Raw genomic sequence first — 21,965 nt, forward strand, 5'->3', positions numbered from 1 at the left:
ATTGAGCTACTTCAGGTCAAGGGGTCCAGTCTCTGCATCTGGGGTGGATCTCATCCGGATCAAAACCAAAGAGGTCCACTTGAGACATGTTCTAGGAAGGAGAGGGGTCAGAGCAGCCTGTCGTTTGTTGGGTGAACAGGGCTGGGGTTAGAGTAAGAGGACTGTTCCGGAGGGGGCCGAGGGTGTCATCATTATGTTGGTCAGAGTGAGGGGCTGAAGAGGTGGGTGGGAGTGCTGACCACAAGGGGGTGCTGTAAATGTGATCTATCATAGATGAGTGAGCGAGGTGGGCAAAAGTTTCCGACTGGGGTCATTTTCCCTCTTGTTAGGGGGTTTGTGGGCCCAGGACAGGGGCAGAGAGATAATCCGGAATGGGAAGAGAGGGAAGAGGAACTCGTTCGGTAATGAGCTGCAGTGGGCAAGTGAAGGGTTCCAGTGCTAGGGCGAGGGCCTTGCTAACTGAGTGTTTGACAGAGATATCAAGGGCTTCAGGAAATCCTTCCCCCCAGTGGGACTCATCTGAAGCATATGGCTCTTATTGGTCTTGGGCAGAGCCAGATTGTTCCATGGCTGAGGTAAAAGGTCAAATACACCCTACAAGTATTAGGGGTAGAGGAGAGGGTGTTGTACCAAGTACAATCAGAATGGGAACGAGAGCCCCAATAAAGTATTTGGTGAATTGGCCAGAGGTCAGCAACTCGTCTACAAGAAACTTGTGTTTCCTAAAATTGTCTACAGATAGGCATCCAGCCATATTCCCAGTCAATGGTTCACGTGGTAGGAGAGTCGAGGGGAAAACAGATATTGACCCGAAACCTGTGCTGTAAATGGGGCGGTACTGCCCGTTATCGAGTACCGACACTTTTTTATTTTGAGAAGGAGTACCTGCACTTTTCAAGAGAAATGTAATATGTTTAACTGGAGAGTACCGGCACTTCTCTGAAACAAGCAGGTATTCTCTTACCGAGTCCCTGCACTTCTATTTTTCCTTTTCAAGCACTGCCCAAAACGCCTACAGTTGTGAGGCACAAAGTAAATGCGGACGATAGTGGGCTGTAAAAATGAGGTGTTTGGATGGCGCAGACCATATCAGGCGAAGTCCGAGGTCCAAACTTCCCCTGAGCCGCGTGTAGGCCCCGTGCGATGCTCATAACTGTTTGAAAGCTGCACAGGACGGGATAGCAAGAACTGCACCTGCAAGCGCAGCCGCCTGGTGAGATTTGGAGCACGTAGAGCGGTGTTCTGTCTGTAAGGCTGACCGTATAAGAGTTTTAATACCTTCTATTGTTTGAGAATGATGTGTAGGGTATGGGAGAAGTCTGTTTGTGTGAGTATTTATATTGCCATAGTATGACAGTTCTTTTTCTTTATGTATCAATGCTTAAATTATTGTTTTTAAATAATGTTTCTGAACTTTAGGTAATTAAAAGAAACAGAGAAAATTCCAATATAATATATTGTTATGTTGTAAGATTTGATTTTTGACTCTATTTACAGAGCATATTTTCAGAGGTGGGTTTCTGTGTTTCATTTTACCTGTCCCGCTCCAATATCCGTTTGTTCTGGGGGAACCCTTTTGTTTATATTACAAGCAGCTATCTGTACACATGAATGACTGTTGGGTCAAAAAAGCCTGCCGAAACTTAGTGGGAAACATGAAGCCGGGCTTCATGCTACCTGGAGCCAGACAAGTGATCTTTTCCATCCCATCACAGCCCTGCCGAGTTTCCCTGGTCCATGCATGACTAGCTGCTTCAGTTCAGGTTTTGATTTTAATTTTGGGGTTTTTATTCTTGCTTATTCTAATATAAAACCAGGACTGCAAATCCCAGAATTAAAAGGAAAAAACTTAGACTGAAGCAGATCTTCACGTATGGACCAAGGAAACTTGGCAGCTATGCCAACACCGGGACTGCAGGGGCTCTCCTGAAGAGCAGAGCATCGTCATTCAGAGAATCTGCTTCAGTTCCAAAATTCAGCAAGAAAGTGCAAGGCTTCAAATGTATTTGTCTGTGCAAAGAAGTTCAGCATGCTGCTACAGCCCCATCTACTTTCACAGTAGATCGATAGACATGTCGGAAAATCTCCCAACGCATGGCATTTTTGAAGTTTCGATCTTCAGGAGACCTGTTCATAACGAAATTCAGAAAGAGAACATTAAACAAATCTATTTTAAACTTCTATAATTCAAAGAAAATGTTTTCTGAAGTAGCGCGTACCTCACTGGCGAGCACAAGATCTCTACAGTATACGGCGCGGTGGGATGGATTACAAAGATGCCTCATCCAAACCGAAGCATCCGCCTCAGCCGCCTGCTGCTGTCCATCGTGGAAAAATACCTGGTTTTATGTTGGCTGCAGTCCTGCGTTCTTTTGTATTTTGTTTTTTACCAGAGTTGTTTAGTCACCGCTTGGGACAGCGTGTTTCTTTCACCCGGGGGCTTACGTCTCTGCTGTGATGCAAAATATGTATTCCTGTTGCAGGATTTCCATTCCTCGTCGGTGTAGTAAGCGCTATATAAATCCAATTTACAATTACAGTTTTTCTTGAAGGCATTCCATTATATTTTTAAGTAAACTCACAATACCAGCCCCCGAATGTTTTTCTGCACAATAATATTCTTAGAAACTGAACATAACGTAACTTCTCAACACTATTCTAATTACATTGCAATAAGTCTCGAGAGTGTCGATCAACACTTTTTAAATACGGCGTGTATTTCTGATAGGGCAACCTGAACTGTCTGACAAACTGAAGAGAGGGTGTTTTCGGAAGTGTTACCACCAGTCTGAGAATGTCATTGTGTGTCTCAGTTCTCAACATATCCAATATATCAATCCTGGCAAATTACACGATGTTAACCCAATGAACATTAAGCTGCATGTACCATTCCCACTGTCACCCAACCCTTGAAGTTTGGTGCAATTCTATATTTCTAATGACATAACATAAGCAATTCAGACTGGTTAACCTATCTCAGGAACACTTGTATTCCAACATCTAAAGGGTATTGGAGGCTTAGTGAAGTATATTTTATTTTGATTCCCCTATCACAATAGTAAACAAATGAAAAGACAAGTAGTGGGTTATAAGGACTCCGTACCTTCCATCCCAGCAAGGCATCTTGAATATACATCTACAAACTATCTATCTTAAATTGCACAACAATATTAAACCTGCTTTAAACACCGTTGTATGCAAAATAGTGATGGATGAAATGCTTGAATTAATGTCTGCCACTGGTAATTACTCTGGGCCACATCCCAGTCCATTGTTATTTTGCACACTATGCCACCTCAGTTTCGACCCAGCTACATGCAAATCATTCTTGACCCAACTCCAGTTGGAACAGTGCAGCCCAAACTACCAAGCCAGGTCCTCTCTGAACCGGAACATAAGCAACCCAGGTACGGTTTCGTCCTAGTTATGGGCTCATCGGCCGGGTATAGCTTGGTTACAGTGATAGCATGCATGGCCCCCCGCCTGGGCATACCCGTCCCACTTAGGGCGACATATTAAGGTGTACATAAAAGTGATGGATGGAATCCTCAAGTTAATCTCAGCCACTTGTACTCAGTGTGCACAGGACCCACGTCTGGGCATACCTGTCTTTGGCACCCATCCTAGCCCGATACTGGCTCTCCAAGTGGACTATGGTATTCTAAGGAACAAAGAGTCACCTCAAGGCACTACATGCGGAAGAATGGCCTGGCAAACAAGGTGCTGAAGACCCCATCACAATTTTGAACTGCTGTCATTGTGACCAAGCAATGCCTATAAGTGCCCCAGGGCTGTGGAAGCCTGCACCCAGAGCAGAGGACTGCTAAACTGCTTTCAACTGTGGAGGCCCCAGTGTGGCAGACAGTGTGCTGGCCAAAGGATCAAACCTATCTGCGCTGAGGTATATGGAGTGCAAAAGGTGGCCCGAAGCTGCTTCTGCCCTCTGAAGACTCATTGTGATGCCTGCAAATGCCCCACCTGGACACACCTCGCGATGCCATGCATTTTGTCCTGTCCGCCACTGGTGAACTCACCCTCCTGCAGAAGGCTCATTCTCCAGTATTTGGGGTGTCTTTCATAGATTCACATGCTTGAATATTCCCCGTCGTCGAAGTGGGAGTCCCACGGTATATATAAAAAGCAATAAGTATCATGTATATATACATATACACATACATAACCACATAAGAGTATATACATACCCAAATAAACATATATATATAGTTCAAATAACATATCAAGTTAAAAATACCATAGGATAGCATTGAGACATAGGAAAGCATTGAGAAAAAGAATCACTTTGCTAACATATCACTGTCACTTTATAGTCCAAACTCCAGCCAATCAGGCGCTAGCACCCTCTAGAACCTTCTCCTCAGAGGCTCAGGCCCTCAGATTTTCTACCGCACGTCGTGTGAAGGGAGTCTCCCTGAGCTCTGCTCAGTTCTTCATCTGGTTTGAGGTTTTTTATCTCTCATCATGTCTGCAAGTAAGAAATCTCTTTTCCGTCCTTGTTCATCTTGCGGAAAGTCAAGACTTTTCTCTGAGGATCCCCATGAGAAATGTATTTATTGTCTGTATCCTGATCATAAGGTGGCTAATTGTAAGATCTGCAGAACTTTCTCTCACAAAACTTTGAAGGATAGAGAAGGTCGCCTTTTAATATGGCTTCAAAAACTAAAGGACACAGACAACCCACTTTCTGAGGTGGAAAGTGTAGCCTCTGTCAAAACAGGAGTCTCCTCAAAGCGTGGAAGTGTCCAGGACTTGCCATCTCCTTTTCTGAAAAAGAAGAGACTTCACCTTGAGGAAGTGTCTACAGGCAAAGTCTCTGTCTCCACGTCTGCGCCCCCGAGACGTAGCTCTCAGGCGTCTGTGACTCCGTCAGCACATGTTTCCAGTCAGAAACTTTCAAAACCGTCGACGGGCCCGTCGACGGCCCCTCCGTCGACGAGATTGGCTACTTCATCAGCCTCGTCGACGACGGTGACGACGGTATCGAGTAGATATCCTTCGTCGACGACACTGACTTCGTCGACGTCTTCTCCGTCGACGATAGTATGTGTGTCTCTTAGAACTGTCTCGTCGACGATACCACTCACTTCTTCGTCGACGACTGGGAAGCTGGCGCTTCCGTCGACGTCCACAACTCCGTCGACGATGGGTAAAAAGAAGAAGAGGAAATCTTCCTCGTCGACGACAGCCTCGTCGACGACAGCCACACCGTCGACGACAGCCACACCGTCGACGACAGCCACACCGTCGACGACAGCCACACCGTCGACGACAGCCACCCCGTCGACGGCAGCAACCTCGTCGACGGCAGCTCCGTCGACGATTGCTTCGTCGACGGTCGCCTCGACGACGGTAGGGTCAAATTTTGCGACAATGCCATTGGTGCCAATGTCAACACCAGCACCGGGGTCTGTGGACAGCTCCTTAATGCTTCGTCGTAAGGCCGTGCTAGACCCAGTTATGTTACCACCTGGACCACGGCCACCTCGTCAACTATTTCCCTCAGGGGATGAGGACGATTCGGATGAAGGCGATCAGTCTCTTTTTCGGGATGCTCATAGTCCTTCGGAGCTCCATATAAAATGCCAAGAGTCTGAGGAGGATGAATTTTATGAACAGGAAGAAGAGCAAAATACCTCTGCTCCGGTTCCTATGATGCAGCTTCCTGTGCAGCTTGTTTCCAACCTCCAATATATGTTGGAAGACTATAATCGTCGTTTTCCAGCATCCCCTCAAAATACTCCACGTGAAGCGCCATCTGAGGTTCCACCTCCTATATTGCCAACGATACCCACGCCCTCCACACCTGCACTGCCTTTCAATGCAGAGGATGATAATATGGACAATCCGGATACGGAAGAGGGCGAGCTCCCAGAGGACGACACTATGGCGGACTGGGATGATTACCAAATCAATTCGCCCGCATCACCGCCAAGGTCACCAGTCAACTCGCCACCTGTCGACATAACAGGGTTCCATCAGCTGATGGAGAGAGCAGCACAACGCTTTCACCTTCCCATGGTGGTTAGGGAAGAGGACTGTTTCTTATATGACTTCAAGTCCCAGCCTCAGAAACAAGTACGAGCTGTGCCAATCATAGACTTCATATGGAATGAAGGCCTAAAATTAATGAAGACACCTAATTCTATTCCGGCGGTGCTCCCACGCCTGGAGAAAAAATATAAAGCTCCGGATTCTTCCCCAGCCTGCTTGGTGTCTCAACCTAAGCCGGACTCAGTGATCACACAAGCGGCACAGCGCCGCTCCAAGAACCCATCATCTCCAATGTCGGCGCCTCCGGACCGCGACGGCCGTCGCCTGGATGCTATAGGCAAGAAGTTTTCAACCATGGCGTCAACAACGGTCCGGGCTGCGAATTCCTTGGCTATCCTCGGCCGTTATGATAGACAGATGTGGTCGGACATGGCTGCATTGGTCAAACTTATACCGGAGGATTCAAGAGCGGAAGCTCAGAAAATCCTGCAAGAGGGAGAAAGGGCGTCATCCGAGATCATTGACTGCTCTGTTGACATCGCATCCACCGGTTTTCGCCAATTGGCGGGAGCAGCCGTCCTAAGAAGACAGGGCTGGCTTCGGTCAACCTCTTTTCGGCAAGAGGTCCAGGCTAAGATTTTGGACATGCCATATGACGGGGAGTCATTATTCGGCCAGCATGTAGAAGATGCCTTGCAAACCATTAAAAAGGATACGGATACGGCTCGTTCCCTCGGCACTCTACAGTTTAAGAAGCAGCCCTTTCGAGGTGCGCGCGGCCGCGGCACCTCCTCATCATCATCCTTTCGTGGCTCCTCGTCCCAATACCGCTCGTACAATCAGGGGCAACAGCGGTACTATTCACAACCGCAGCAGTCCTACAGACAGCAAACTAGCAAGTCATACAGAGGAAAGTCGAATTACAGAGGAAATTCAACCAAGAAGCAGTGACTCTGTACGGAAAGAACTTCCTTTTCCCAGTTGTCCTCTAGTTCTTGTTGGAGGAAAAATCTCCCAGTTCTTTTCAACCTGGTCCTTAATCACTTCGGACCGCTGGGTCCTGGATATAATTTCAAGGGGCCACGCCCTAGAGTTTGTGAAGGTTCCTCCACGCACACCTCCATCCGGGCCACCACCCGCCCATCTCAGAGAACTTTTCAAACAAATCCAAATAATGTTAAACAAGGGTGCCATCGAAGTGGTTCCGAAATATCAAAGAGGGTTGGGATTCTATTCCCGTTTTTTCCTCATACTAAAGAAATCAGGGGAATGGCGTCCGATCCTCGATCTCAGATTGCTCAACAAATTTCTCAAGACAGTCCTTTCGGATGCTCACATTGAAGGACATCCTCCAATTCTTTTCTCAGGAGGATTACATGACAACGATCGATCTGCAGGACGCATATTTCCATGTGCCCATTCTACCACGCCACAGGAAATACCTACGGTTTCGAGTGGGCCACAGGGACTACCAATTCAAAGTCCTACCCTTCGGACTTTGCTCAGCCCCGCGGGTCTTTACAAAATTCCTAGCCCCGGTGGTGGCTCACTTACGACAAGAGGGTATTCAGATATACCCCTACCTGGACGATTGCCTCATCAAAGCTCAATCCTCCCACCGGGCGGCCCTCGATACCCAGCGCTGTCTCGATCTGTTTCAGTCCCTGGGGTTGTCGATCAATGTACAAAAATCTCAACTCACGCCGACTACGTGCAAGACTTTTCTCGGCGCTTGTATCAATACGAGCACAACCATGGCCTTCGCTTCAGCAGAACATCAGGAACGGATTCAACAGCTTGCGAGCTCCATCGCAGCAAAGCAGTCAGTTTCAGTCCGCATATTAAAATCCTTTCTGGGAATGGCGTCCTCATGCATCGCTTTGATCCCTCTCTGCAGACTAAAAAGTCGCATCATCCAAGAGGAGTTAGACAAGCAGTGGCGCCAGGTTTCCGGTTCCTTCAACGATCAGGTCGTGGTGTCACCCCGCATGGCTCAAGCGCTGCATTGGTGGACTTGTCCTGCCAACATCGCAGCAGGAACATCCTTTCTGTCGTCCACCCCAGAACTCGTCCTTACCACGGACGCATCCATGGAGGGTTGGGGCGCACATTTTCAAGATCTATCCGTCAAGGGCCTATGGTCAGCGGCTCAGCGTTGCTGCCACATCAACAGACTGGAACTGATGGCCATTTTCTTGGCGTTGAAATCCTTCCGCCTGCAGTTCCAAGGGAAGTCAGTCCTCATTCAGACGGACAACACCACGTGCATGCACTACCTGAACAAACAGGGCGGGACAAGATCTCCACTGCTCTCCCGTCTGGCGCAGAGGATTTGGAGTTGGGCCATACTCCATCAGATGACGTTACAAGCAATTCATCTGCCCGGCATTTCCAATACTCTGGCGGATGCACTCAGTCGGTCAGCATCATCAACCCACGAGTGGGAGTTACATCAACCGACGCTGGAATTCGTCTTCAACCTTTGGGGTCACCCGACAATCGACCTCTTCGCAACCCCGCAGAATGCAAAATGCCAGTCCTACGCAAGCTGGTTTCCCCACGAAGGGTCGTGCGGAAATGCCCTTTCGATCAATTGGTACGGGATATTTGCGTACGCTTTTCCGCCGATTCCGTTGATTCCACGAGTGCTGCGGAAGATGAGACAACAACCGTGCCATGTACTTCTAATAGCTCCACGGTGGCCTCGGCAGGCATGGTTTTCGGAGTTGCTTCTCCTATCCCAACGCGAGCCCATCCTTCTCCACCTGAAGCCGGATCTGCTCACAATGAACGATGGTCGGATATGCCATCCGAATCCCAGATCTCTCAGCTTGTCGGCTTGGAACCTGAGCACCTTGAATTTGCTCATTTGAACATTCCTCCAGCCTGCAGGGAGGTGTTAGCTAAGGCAAGAGCTCCATCCACAGTGAAAACGTATAAGCTCAAATGGAAGCGATTTTGTCATTGGTGTGCTTCCGCCCACATTCATCCTGTGCACGCTCCTCCAGAACACATTCTGCCGTTCTTCCTACAACTAGCGCAGTCTGGATTATCGCACTCTACCTTAAAGGTCTTTCTAGCGGCAATATCTCGCTTCCGACAAGATGGCTCGTCCTCTCTCTATTCATCCAGAGTCATACAACAATTTTTCAAGGGTCTCTTCCGCATGTTCCCGCCCATTCGGCGTCCTCCACCCACGTGGCGCCTGAACATCGTGCTGGCTCAGCTTATGAAGGCGCCCTTCGAACCTATCCACTCAGCGGATGTCAAATTTTTAACTTGGAAAGTGGCCCTCCTCCTTGCTCTGACCTCTTCCCGCAGAGTCAGTGACATTCACGCTTTTACAATAAAGCCTCCGTTCCTTCAATTCAGATCGGATTGTGTCATCCTCCGCACTAATCCGGTTTTTATACCTAAAGTGCCATCCGATTTCCATCTTAACGAACCAGTGCTCTTAAAGACTTTTTTCCCGCATCCACAAACCCCGGCGGAGCAAAGCTTACACTCTCTGGACTTGAAGAGATGTCTAAAATTCTACATTAGCAGGACTCAATCCTTTCGCAAATCTGACCAGTTGTTTGTGGCCTACGGGCGTGCTTGCAAAGGACATTCTGTCACCAAACCTACTATTGCCCGTTGGGTTTCATCAGCAATCTCTTTTTGCCATCAAAAGGCTGGTAAGCCTCTGTCTTCGGGAGTGAGAGCCCATTCAACGAGGGCTATGTCATCTTCCACTGCCCTGTTCGCTGGTGTGCCCATCCATCAAATATGCCGGGCAGCTACGTGGTCCAGCAGGCACACGTTTACGAAGCACTACTGTCTGGAATCCATTAACGAAGCAGACACGGCTGTGGGACAGGCAGTTCTACGAAATCTGTTTAAATAAGGTGAGCCTCTGCTACTTCCCTCCTCCTGGGGTATTATTATTATTATTGCGCTTTAAATACATTGTTTGTATTACATGCAATATCAATACGGCTTGGTCAGCCGAATACTGTTTACTGCTTACTATTCTATTCAAGCATGTGAATCTATGAAAGACACCCCAAATACTGGAGAAGAACAAATGTTACTTACCTGTAAACTGTGGTTCTCCAGTATTGGTGTCTTTCATAGATTCACATGCGACCCACCCTCCTCCCCTCAGAGGCTCTCTTCTCCTCTTTCGGCTCTATGGTCACTCTCGTGCTCGAAAATCTGAGGGCCTGAGCCTCTGAGGAGAAGGTTCTAGAGGGTGCTAGCGCCTGATTGGCTGGAGTTTGGACTATAAAGTGACAGTGATATGTTAGCAAAGTGATTCTTTTTCTCAATGCTTTCCTATGTCTCAATGCTATCCTATGGTATTTTTAACTTGATATGTTATTTGAACTATATATATATGTTTATTTGGGTATGTATATACTCTTATGTGGTTATGTATGTGTATATGTATATATACATGATACTTATTGCTTTTTATATATACCGTGGGACTCCCACTTCGACGACGGGGAATATTCAAGCATGTGAATCTATGAAAGACACCAATACTGGAGAACCACAGTTTACAGGTAAGTAACATTTGTTCTTGTTGCTGTACTCCGCCAGGAGAGTAATGGGTGAGGGACTATATGGATTATCTAACCCCATGACGTGACTGTGTGCTAAGAGAGGGGAGGGTGCGCTGTATCTGATTTAGAGACTATGGCACTAGAATCCTAAGCCCAATGAGCAGAGGAAGAAGGCGGCATTAGAGCACCTGCAAGAGGCCTCCCTTTGAAGCATATGGGACTCTTATCTGATCATTGATTATCCAACACATTGTTGTAGTGCACAATATTGTGCCTTTATATAAAATAAAGTACTATTATTTTTCAAAAGAGTAGCACTGGGTTCACAATGATATTATTGAGCTGGATGGTGTGGCGTTGAGGGCTGAGACTATGTACCACCCCACAGTAAACTTCCTGAGAAGTCTGATTTCTCACCATTTTTACCACTGAACGTTAAGTGCTAAAATGGCTGTACTTGACCCAGTTTTCATAGCAATAGTAGGACGTTTCCTAGGACAGCAGAGGCAAACTACCCCATTACCAAGGGCTGTTGTCCATTAGACCCTGGCTGCCCCATGGCCCACCTGAACGTGGTCTGTCAGAAATTGTAGCTTTCAAAGCCGTGGGTGTAACCTGTCCCTGTTGAAATATCGTTTGCAAAACTTTCAAGAGCAAAGGTACCAAGTTTCCATTTTCTTTATATAAGGATGCAGTAAAGCCATCTGGACCATGAACTTTAGATATTTGAGGCTCTTGATAGTCCCTAGGATCTTCTCTTTTCTGAATTATTCCCCTAGCTTAGCTCTATTGGCCGCCGATAGCCTGGGAAAACTCATGCCTGCAATGTAATCCCCCCTATCTGGATCCTTTGTGGCTTCCATTCACTGCTTTCTAATTATAAAAGCCCAGAAAACCTGTATTTTTCCTCTGCCTTCGTATCAGATCCATGCTGAAAATAATCCCTCCTATGGCTTAATGAAAAACATTGAACTGACCTTTATCCATCACTGCCGATGACACCTAGCACAGGCCCCTGCATTCTAACCTAGACTTTTATTCTCTAGCCAAGAACGTACAACACTTGCCCGTGCAACAACTCCTGTTATCTAGAATGGACCATGGATTGCCATCATTCAAAACTGGGAAACCCAAACACTGTTTTGCCTTGTGGGAACAGTCTATTTGTTTATCTTTCTTCACCATAGCTGAGCTCAGAATTGCACCCAAAATTAGTCCAAGAACCCGAAAGCCAACCTCTCCCAACTGACAATTTGATATCAATCTTAGGACATCTCTATCTATTGCAAATACAACATTGGAGCCAAAGACTGGTTCTTCACCTACTCTATTTACCATGAATAACATCTGCAAATAGTCCTGATCTGAAATGCAGTGTTTATCTTTGATCTCTGCCCACTGGTTCTCCCAGCCAACGGGCACTCTCCCCATACAAATCTGCTCAGGCCGCATCATCTGTTTACCATCCCGCAGGTCTGCGTCCATTACCAAGGGACTACTCTTTTCACCATGTAGCCCAAGCAGAATAACAGTGTAGTTGCTCTGTTATTTCATACTTATCACAGCACAACATGAATAAATTGCACTTCAAATTACATAACATTTTGGGCTGCAACACCTGCCAACCTATTCAACAATACTCAACTAATACAAATGAAATGCTGTGAGTGTCTGATGCTTGAAAGTGTACTTGATTTTAATCCCAAGTACCCGAGTGAATGCAAACATTTGAGACCAAGCACACCAACCAATGCAGGCGTGTGTAGTCAAAGACATGTTTTTAAAATGTTTTTTTTTATAAGAACTCTTTTATTGATTTTCAATATAATCGTTGTAGCTCTCACAAGACAAGCACAATGTATACAGAGTTTCAGACCGATACTACTCGCCTTCTCCGTTAGTCCCCAGGTGTAAAATATGGAGCTGCTACCCACCCATATCAGCTATGACCTTCTAGACCATGGTAAGCCCAGCACTTGCTCCAAACCTTGTCGTACTTGGGGGGGGGGGGGGGGGATTCCTTTGTGCAGGATATATTCTCTCTTCCAGCTTTACACACCAGTCCATACCTGTCCTCCAGGCCGCAATGGAGGGAGCATTAGGAGAGCTCCAGTGTTTGGCTATCTCTCTCTTGGCCAGCAACATAACCATCCCCACCAGTGTCCTATCCCCTCAGGGTCCCCTCATATCCTCTAGAATGCCCAGTATAAGCAAGTCTGGGATTTGCCTTGATATGCAATTCCACCGCCTTGGAGTGTGGAGAATATGCATGACGGGTGAAGTTGTATGATACGGCAGGCCCATATAGTGTGGTAGTAATCCCTTCTGGGCCCGAACATATAAGGCATCTAGGTGATGGATATACCTGGGCCTTCCGGAGGAGGTAAGGTGTGAGATACACTTGGTGGAGATATTTAAACTGAATGAGCCTAAGCCGTGCAGAGATTGCCAAAGTGTAGGGCTCCCAAGAGGCATTGTGCCAGTCCATTTCATCGTGGGGGCCCACCCACTCCTCCCATTTTGCTCTCAAGGTGCCCATCAGGCCAAGAGATCGTGTAACTAGGGTGTTATAGATTTGTGAAATTCTACTTTCCTTGAAGGAATCCACAAGTTTCTCGTACCTCGAGAGGGCTGTGCTATTGGACATCCCCGAGTTCTTCTTGAGATTCAGAAACAACGTGCTTGAGTTGTAAGTATCGAAAAAATTGGGATTTATGCACGTGGAATTCAGTCTGGAGGTACTGAAAGGATCGAGTGTGATCCCTGTTCCAAACATCTCCCAGGCATGAAATGCCAACTAGGTCCCACTCTCAAAATTCTTCGAGGCTCACCACTCAGGCCATCCAGCGGTCCACCCACAGAGGAGTCTGTAGCATAAACCTTCGGTCTCAACCTGTCCAATGCCGTGCCACTCTCCATTAATGGCATGTTTTTAAGATTGCATTAAAAAAACTGACTTTAGGGATTGAAACTTGTCCATTAGAAAAATGCAGAGGTCAGTATCAATGCTTCGGATGAAAGTATGTTTGATTGCGCTACTCTTTCCTTACACATCTTTCCGTATTAGTACTCCTGAGTGCAGCATCAAAGTTTACTATTTGAAGCACTCCTTACACAGGCATGGGAACCTAAATCTTGTCTCTAAGCCAGCACACAAGCACTTTTTTTCCCAATCCTGCGTAAAAGCTCATTATTGCAACGAAACAGACTAGGGTGAGCACTACGAGGCTGTACAAATGGCATCCGTAAATTATACACATTTCAAGTAACAATAACAATCACAACTAACTATATTCTATTCCCTTTCTTCATAACCCTTCACACCTCTTGTTTTTATTTCTCTTTCTCTTTTTTGACCCCCAGAATCTCGAAATCTTTAATTTGGTACCTCTTTTGTCCCTTCTACTGCTCCTCCAGGACGCTGTTAAGTTGTCAAAAGCTGATGTGTTGCCACTATGCAGACCAATGAAAAATAATTACTTGAGGTAGTTATATGGTATAATGCAGTTAGAACCAACGAAATCTGAAAATGCATTTGACTGTATCAAGGAAGTCACTGGAAAGTAAAGCACATTACGTACAATGGTTCAGGGTCGAACATCCTTTTAATAACATGTCTGTTCGGTTTAAAGCATTATACAAAGCAAGAAACACCTAATAATCTTCTAGCATAAACCATTAAAATCAAACACTTTAGAAAAATTGCAAGTCACATACTTTTTCAATTGTGCAGACTGCTTAGGTACTAGATTGCAAATTGGGACACATGGTAAGGTGCGTTATGTGTGGACCCATGCCCTTGCTTTTACCGACCAATTCACAAAAGAACTTGTTGACCTGTTGTTCATTAACATTATTCAGCACATTTATATTTACATTTTTAAAAGCCGTTGCAAAACACCAACATTTGATAAAGTTGTGCATATCTCTGGCACAGCTGATGATGTCACAGGTGTGTCAAGTTCAAGGATTGTTGCTCCTTCTGGAAAAATAAGCAAGAAAATATCTTGTCCATGTAGGTAAACCTAATGCCGTAGTTATATCAGCAAAGGTTTAACGTTCAGGCAATCTGTGCATATAGACGGCTATAGTGAGGAAGCGTGGTGACTCCTCGAACCAGTGCATAGTGGGCTCCTAAATGACGTCCAGACCTCTTGACTAACACATAGCCATTGCTTTTCAAGTGAGATGATTGTGAGGCAGATACACCAACGAAATGAGTTGGCTAATCTAGTTGGTTCAACTCAGGCTCTCTTAGAAGAAGCCCTTTTTCTTTACTGTGTAGGACCTTTTTGAGGTTAAATAACTGTCCTGTAACAGGATGCACCAGGAAGCTTCTCAGCGGCAAGCATCTTCATGTTTTTTGTGTGTTGTAGTTTTGTTCACAACACTACACTAAGAAACGTTTGGCTCTTTACACTAATCAACCTGACCATCTGGATATTTTTCGTATTTGCGTAAAAGGGCTTCTAGTAAACTAATGTGTACATACTGCAACTGTAGGCTCCCCTAAAAAAACAGATAGGATGTATGAGTCATGTCAGAAAATAGAAATATTGGAGTATGTCGGAATGTGCTATTCATACCATTATAAGTGAAACTCTTACAAGGCTTTATCACACATGACCTGTATATTCACACCCTCAAGGTGCAGCAGTATAGCACATTATGGTTGATTGTAGATTCTCAATGAGAAGATACCCAATGGCCCTTGTACCATTTTGCCTTCGACGCTTACCTAGCTCCACTAATGTTTTCTGTCAATGAATTCTTCACTGTTTCTAACTGCGATAAGTAGTGTGCCTGGGAAACAGTATCTGAAGGTGTTCCGACAAATAACATGGCTGCAGTGCATCAAGTTGATTTGTTTTCTTATTTTTATGTGTGGCATCACTCCTGCTTTTTTAAAATTGCCATATCCGTATAGCTACTCTTCGTTCCTTCCTTTGAATTGAGTGCAGTTAAAGGACTACTTTATGGAAATGTTCTCACCATTCCCTACCATCAAATTACAGCATTTTTCTTACCTACACCATCTTATAACAGGCTACTGGGTGCTTGGCAAAGTAGATAGATACTTGTCAAGGTGATCTATATGTCACATTGGCATGGCTTGTCATATGTGGACTATGGGATGGGGGGGCTCTACGCATTTTAGAGCGGTGTACATGTTTTAATGTTCAATATGGGCATGAACTTCTGGGCAAATCCTGCAGAAAAAGTGGGTGAAAGTGTCACAGCTGCATATTCAGAGCAAACTGAACATTAGAAGCTCGCTGGCTGTTTTCTTTTGATATCAAATGTGTACATTATTTTCACGGATATCAATACTTTCTCAGTGAATGAGGAGGTTTATCATTTTGTTTCCCTCTGTTTATGGATGATGTTAAGCTGAAGATCGTCCAAAATGGTCTAACTGTTTTAATGCTCATCACTTTTATTGTCCTGTTGACGTGTCTATATGTATGTCATAAAAAGGAATACCCAGTACGCACTTATGACCTATATATGTCATGGGCGCAAGCTAAGGATGTTAAGGAAATGCCCCTCCAGTGTTTGTGAAAACACCAACAAAGTATCTTGCAGAGAGGTATTTAGACACATGGATAGTCAAGAGGTTAAATTAGTCTGAGATGAAAACAGTTTGAGGTTCATGTGCAAGTTATTAAAGAGACCAGGCTGCCACTTACCCTACAGGTAAGAAAACTATTTCAGCGAAGGGCTCATGTAGGGAATTCCAGTAGGAACATTGAGCAGTCCACAGAGAGAGAACTCCACTATTGGAAGGAAGAAACAATACAAGAACCCCACGGCACCCTTAATTCTGCATAAGAGCACAACCCGCCGAGGGAGAAGGACTCTCTGCCGTGTCTCATCTGTAGGGAGCTTGCAATTGGGTACTAGAGGCAATTCTATATGAATGTGCTGTCAAAACTGAAGAAAACACAAGATCATTTGGAGCCATCAGGTCAGTATATGTCTTATGACCACCCGGCTCTTTATTCTTAACTCGGGTGTGGGCGCCTGATAGCAGGCTGGCATGTGTTTATCCAATGTATTCTCCCACTGATATGCCATCACAAGAAGTTCCACCTTCTTGGAGCAAGTCACTGTTGAAGAATAAAGGTGCCCCATGATTAGATGTTTTTAAGTACTCCTCCCCGGAGTGATTGTGGGAGTAAGGGCAACTCCACCCATAAAAATTAAATCAACCGGTATTACGGTGTACAGGGTTTCTTACATTCTGTGCGAGTTAAATGCCATGAGCCTATCCAAAGGGCAAACTTAGGTTCTTATCCTTGAAAGTGGCCCTTTAAATCACATTATTTCTGGCAGAAGAGTTAGTAGGACAATTGAACTTTCAAATGCATGAAATTGTGTTGAAGGGCATGAGTACATTTCTTATCTAATGTTGGATTGTGTTTCAGCATCCTTCAGTGCAAAAGATACACAAACTCAATGTTGTGTTTTCATAGACTGTATAACTGTATTAGTATGCAGTATAACCAGAGCAAATGCAGCTACATGTCACCAAATGGTATAATAACAAATGTTAGGACATTTTAAGTTGATATGATTGGCTACCCAAGGCCCATCTTAGCGACTTCAGCCTCTCTCCAGGAGAAAAAGGGGCCTTCTGGCCAAGTGATCACTGTTCCTCTAGCTACTGATTGTCGCATAATCACTGAAGAACTGGCTCCATCACCTTTAACCACTCAGTTCTTCATTCCCAAATCTGTGTTTTTCTATTGTGAATTTAGACACTTGGAAACAAAAGACTGTCAACAAAATGTACAATCAGCCTCTTTTGGTATCTATTTGAATCAATAAATGTACCACTGTTACACTTTCCACATGGTGTATCTATGGGTAATCTTTCCTAGGGGAGAGTATCATTCTGGCACTAGACTCGTGTGTTCTTATGTATCAGGGAAAGTCTGCTATGTGGGTGTGTGCACTCCAGGAGCAGTTTCAACAGTTAAAGAGGCTTACTACTTAAATTTCACCCCAGATGCAGTAGTTAAAATGGAACACCGAAGCTAGTGAAATTGTCTCTACATGAGTAATACTTCCAGGGGAGGAGTTTGCCCTACACAAATGCTATTCCATAAGTTGTTCCGTGCTAGGAAGGAGACATAGTTCAACTGTTGATCCAGGAGTAGTTCTTTTTTGGGGAAACATGACTTGTGTAAAGGACAACCAAAGCACATTTCCTACAGCAGGATAGTAAACTTGAAGAGTGTCTCTACAGAACCAAGTAGGCAGGGCAGGAGATATAGTTTTAGCGTACTATGGTTTCTTCTCTTCTCGCAGGTGCATGCAGGAGTCTTTCACATAGTAATACTGAACTTCCCTCTTCAGGAGGCATCTTCAGGAATTGTTGAAAGAATATGTTGGACTTTCCTAGAGGAGGTTTTCAAGAAGGTGTCTTATAGAGGAGGTTGACCTTTCTCTTCAGAAAACGTGTGCAGGAGTAAATCTTACAGTGGGAGTGGACTTATCTCATCTGGTTATATCTTTGGAAGTCACTTCTAGGATGGTAGTGGACTCTTCTGTGGTTATATTTTCAGAAGCAGTTCATATAGAGGTTGTACTCCTCTCGTGGGTCTGTCATCAGGGGTAGTTCATTTAGTTGGGTATGGATCTTTCGTCTCAGGAGATTTTCTACAGCAGTAGTTCTTGTAGTAGAATGTGAAATTTTCTTGTGTCGGTAAATCCAGTAATGGTCCTCATAAAAAATTGAAGACTTTACTCCTCTGGAAGTGTACCTAGAAGTGATTCCTGCAATGGGGAAGGACATTTCTCTTCTGCAGCTGCATCTTCAAGTGTATTTAACAGTGGGGATTGAGTCCTGTCTTCTAAGAGCTTGTCTCCTACAGCGCTTCTCACAACAGGGAATGTCTGCAAGGTAACCATGTTTCCAGGTAAAGATCTGGGAGTTCCTTAGCCAGAAAGTTCTGTTCCAGGTTCATATAGTTGGGCATTCCACTAGTTTGTGATATTTTGGGGTCACTTTCATTGCTTCTGATTATCATTAGTTCGGCACGATGATTCCTCATGACGTGCTAACACTGAAGAGAAAAAATCTAGTTAAATTGTGTATTATGCCAGTGGACATTAAAATTGTTCAGACAATCCACATGTTAACAAATGTACACTTACATTTATTGACAGAGTCTTGGAGGTGCAGATTCTGCCCACTGACATTCTGTAATAAGTAGGCTTTTCCTCAAGGTCTTTTCAACCAATAGAAAATAATGTATACACTGAGTCCTATATTATGAATCAAAACCATTTTGGGGCAGTTTTCATTATATGTTTTGCCCACCTCTAAAACTGAGAAGCCAGAAGTTTTAGATGTCACACATATGAGCAATTAGTAATCAGGCAATTGTTTAAAATTGGGGGGGAAAAGTTCACACTCACCACCATCCCATTGTGTGTATCAATTTTTATCAAATGGGTTTAATAATGCATAAGAACAAACTACAAAACACCCACTGCCCATCTGAAGCAATTACAGGGAACTATTCTATGATTACGTGTGAGAGTGGGACATTGTAGTATAGAAAGCAGCATTAGTGTACAAGCATTAGAGCATGGAGAGGAAGTCTCAACTACCGACAAGTATGGTAACTGGTTACAACAATTGAGGATTATGCAAAGGTATAATTGAAAAGATAGATGTAGGAAATTTGCCCTTTCTGCAGGTTCACCCAGGATGTTTTTTCTTTTGCAGCACCCTATATTTTTGTTGGCTGTAGAACTCTGTGTGGCTTACCCATGCTAATCAGTGGTAAAGTGCCTGTGCTTCCCCTTTCAACATGGTGAAAAGAGTTTTCTCATAATTGGCATATTTAACTTACCTATAAGTTCCCAGTATATGAAACAAAATGTACCCGCGTCCTGTAAGTTAATTGTCACTAGTGGATTGCATCACCTATTATCCAGTATTAGGGGTGTCTTTCATAGATTCACATGCCTGAATCATTCCCCGTCGTCGAGACGGGAGCCTCCGGTACATAGAAAAGTAATGTCCTATAGACATACATAGAGAAAAATAGGCCTAAGGGCCTCCCCTTAGTAGCCTATCCTTGTCCTTATGTAAAAAGGACCAAACTCTTAGAGCCAGCCAATCAGCTATCACCTCCCTCTAGAACCTTTCTGACAGGAGCCTCAGTCCCTCAGATTTTCTACCGCACGTTGTGCTAGGGAGTCTCCAGCCTGAGTTCTCCTCAGGATCTCTTCAATACCAACTTGTTCACTTTTAAAAGTGAGTTCTTTCTTCAAGAACTTGAACAGGATTACTTCAAGCCACTTATCACTGCAGTAAGTGATTTATTTCTTCAAAATTCTGGCATGTCGGAATCCCAGAAGAAAGCCCTTTTTCAGGGCCTGCTCTTCATGTGGGAAGAAAAGGCTACATGTGGATGACAAGCATGACCTCTGCCTATATTGCCTTTATCCTGACCACATACCTAAAGACTGTAAGATATGTAGGTCTCATCTGGCTGGACAGGCTTAAGGAGAGGGAAAATGCGGTATCCTCAGAGGGAAGCTTTTCAAGGACCTCTGAAGTCTCCCTGAAGAGGCCAAGAGTGGCGTTCCCTGGCCCCTCAGACACTCCTCCTATGAAGGCACAAAAGAAGTCTTCAGAGGCAAGATCGACAAAATCTTCAGTGTCTGAAAAGGATTCTCATGCTTTTAAGAAGCCTACCCAGTCGTCCAGCAAACTTGCGACATCTTCCTCAGCGCAAAAAAGGGTTGTGGCGCCAGTTTATGTCTCCACAGCGACGACGACTGTGTCAACGACGACAGTGTCGTCGGTCTTCTCGTCGACGACGACCACTCCTTCATCGTCGTCAGCAGGTAAACCTATTCCATCTATAATACTGCTGAAGCCGTCGTCGACGTCCAAAAGTTCGTCGATGACGAAGATTGCCTCGTCGACGACGACATCATCGATGAAGAGCCCCCCGTCGACGGGAGTGTTAACGACGAAGGCGTCGTCGACGAGCGCATCGTCGACTAGCGCATCGTCGACGAAAGCATCGTCGACGAAGAAAATATCGTGTACGGAGGCACCGTCGACGAAGGTCATGCCGTCGACGAGGGTACCGTCGACGGAGGGATCGTCGTCGACATTGGTCATTACTGAGCCATGGAAGAAATCCAAGCTGATAGAAACGTCGTCTATGACCCTACCACCGTCGACAACGCCAATGACGACGGCAGGGGCTCCTGCAAAAGGTTCTGTGTCTGGCAAACTGACCAAGAAGCAGATTACACCAGAAACAACGTCACCAAGTAGGGTGCAAACTCATTCGCCTACGGAGATTCTCCAGAGTGAGGAATCTGAAGAAGAACTCCTGGATCAGGCTACTTCCCCTTCAGACCTTCACGTGAAATGTCAGAGCACGGACGAAGAACAGGAGGAGATGAGCTACCAGGAACACTCTTTCCGAGCTCAGGTTCGCACGGAGGTCACCCCGATGGTATGCCTTCCCGTTTCGATTGTAAATGACCTTAAATACCTTATCCAGAACTACAAACCGCGTTTCCCGGAATCACCGGCAACTGGGACAGGGGGCCCGACGCCTACTACAAATACACCAGCGGCAGCCCCAAAACAGACACGGCCAACTACTCAGGTCCGCCATGAGAAAGTGCCACCTCAGGTGATAGAATCATCAGATGAGGAGGCGGAAGAAATGGAAGAGGGGGAAGTCCAAGAGGACCAGACGGATCACGATGAGGAGGAAGAGTATGTGGCATCTTCCCCAGCTTCACCCCAACCGCGCCAAGCAGATTCACCGCCAGTGGACATTGGTGGTTTCCATAGAATAGTGGAAAGAGCAGCAAAGTGATTTCATATGGTGATGGAATCGACTGAGACCGAGTGCTTCTTACATGACTTCAAGGAGCAAACAAAGAAGACAACGAAGTCGATCCCAATAATAGACTTTCTCTGGGACCAGGGAAAGAAACTGATGCTGACGCCGTCCTCTGTACCTGCGGTTGTTCCACGCCTGGATAAAAAATACAAGGCTCCAACCACAGCGCCAGCTTGCCTTAATGGGCACCCGAAACCGGATTCGGTCGTAACCCAGGCGGCCCAAAAGAATTCTCGCAACCCTTCCTCTCCTCTGTCAGCCCCACCGGACAGGGAAGGCAGGAAGTTGGACACAATCGGTAAAAGGTTTACTACGACATCGGCCATGACCATCAAGGTGGCCAACTCCATAGCCCTGTTAGGGCGTTATAACCGCCAGCTTTGGGAAGTTATAGCCCCATATATAGCGGAACTGCCTGACACAGTTCAGGAGGAGGTCAAGGCACTGCTTACGGAGGGTCAAACCTCGGCAGCTGAGATCATTGATTGTGCCATAGATGTAGCCATGACGG

The 21,965-nt window shown here is 45.5% G+C and overlaps 1 protein-coding gene and 1 long non-coding RNA gene across 2 annotated transcripts in view; one reads left to right on the forward strand and one right to left on the reverse strand.

Annotated features, from left to right (window-relative positions):
- Positions 1-21,965, forward strand: part of LOC146772422 (uncharacterized) — an 85,886-nt gene that overhangs the window by 10,155 nt on the left and 53,766 nt on the right. The window lies entirely within an intron of this gene.
- The window catches only part of ATCAY (ATCAY kinesin light chain interacting caytaxin), a 151,412-nt gene continuing 143,592 nt past the window's right edge, over positions 14,146-21,965 (reverse strand). The window contains exon 12 of the mRNA XM_085639488.1: positions 14,146-18,631. Within this exon, the coding sequence (XP_085495614.1) occupies positions 18,616-18,631 (16 nt within the window). The 3' untranslated portion in view covers positions 14,146-18,615. The remainder of the gene's footprint in view (positions 18,632-21,965) is intronic.

This window comes from Triturus cristatus, chromosome 12 (genome assembly GCF_964204655.1).
Source record: "Triturus cristatus chromosome 12, aTriCri1.1, whole genome shotgun sequence".
NCBI classification, from domain to species: domain Eukaryota; kingdom Metazoa; phylum Chordata; class Amphibia; order Caudata; family Salamandridae; genus Triturus; species Triturus cristatus.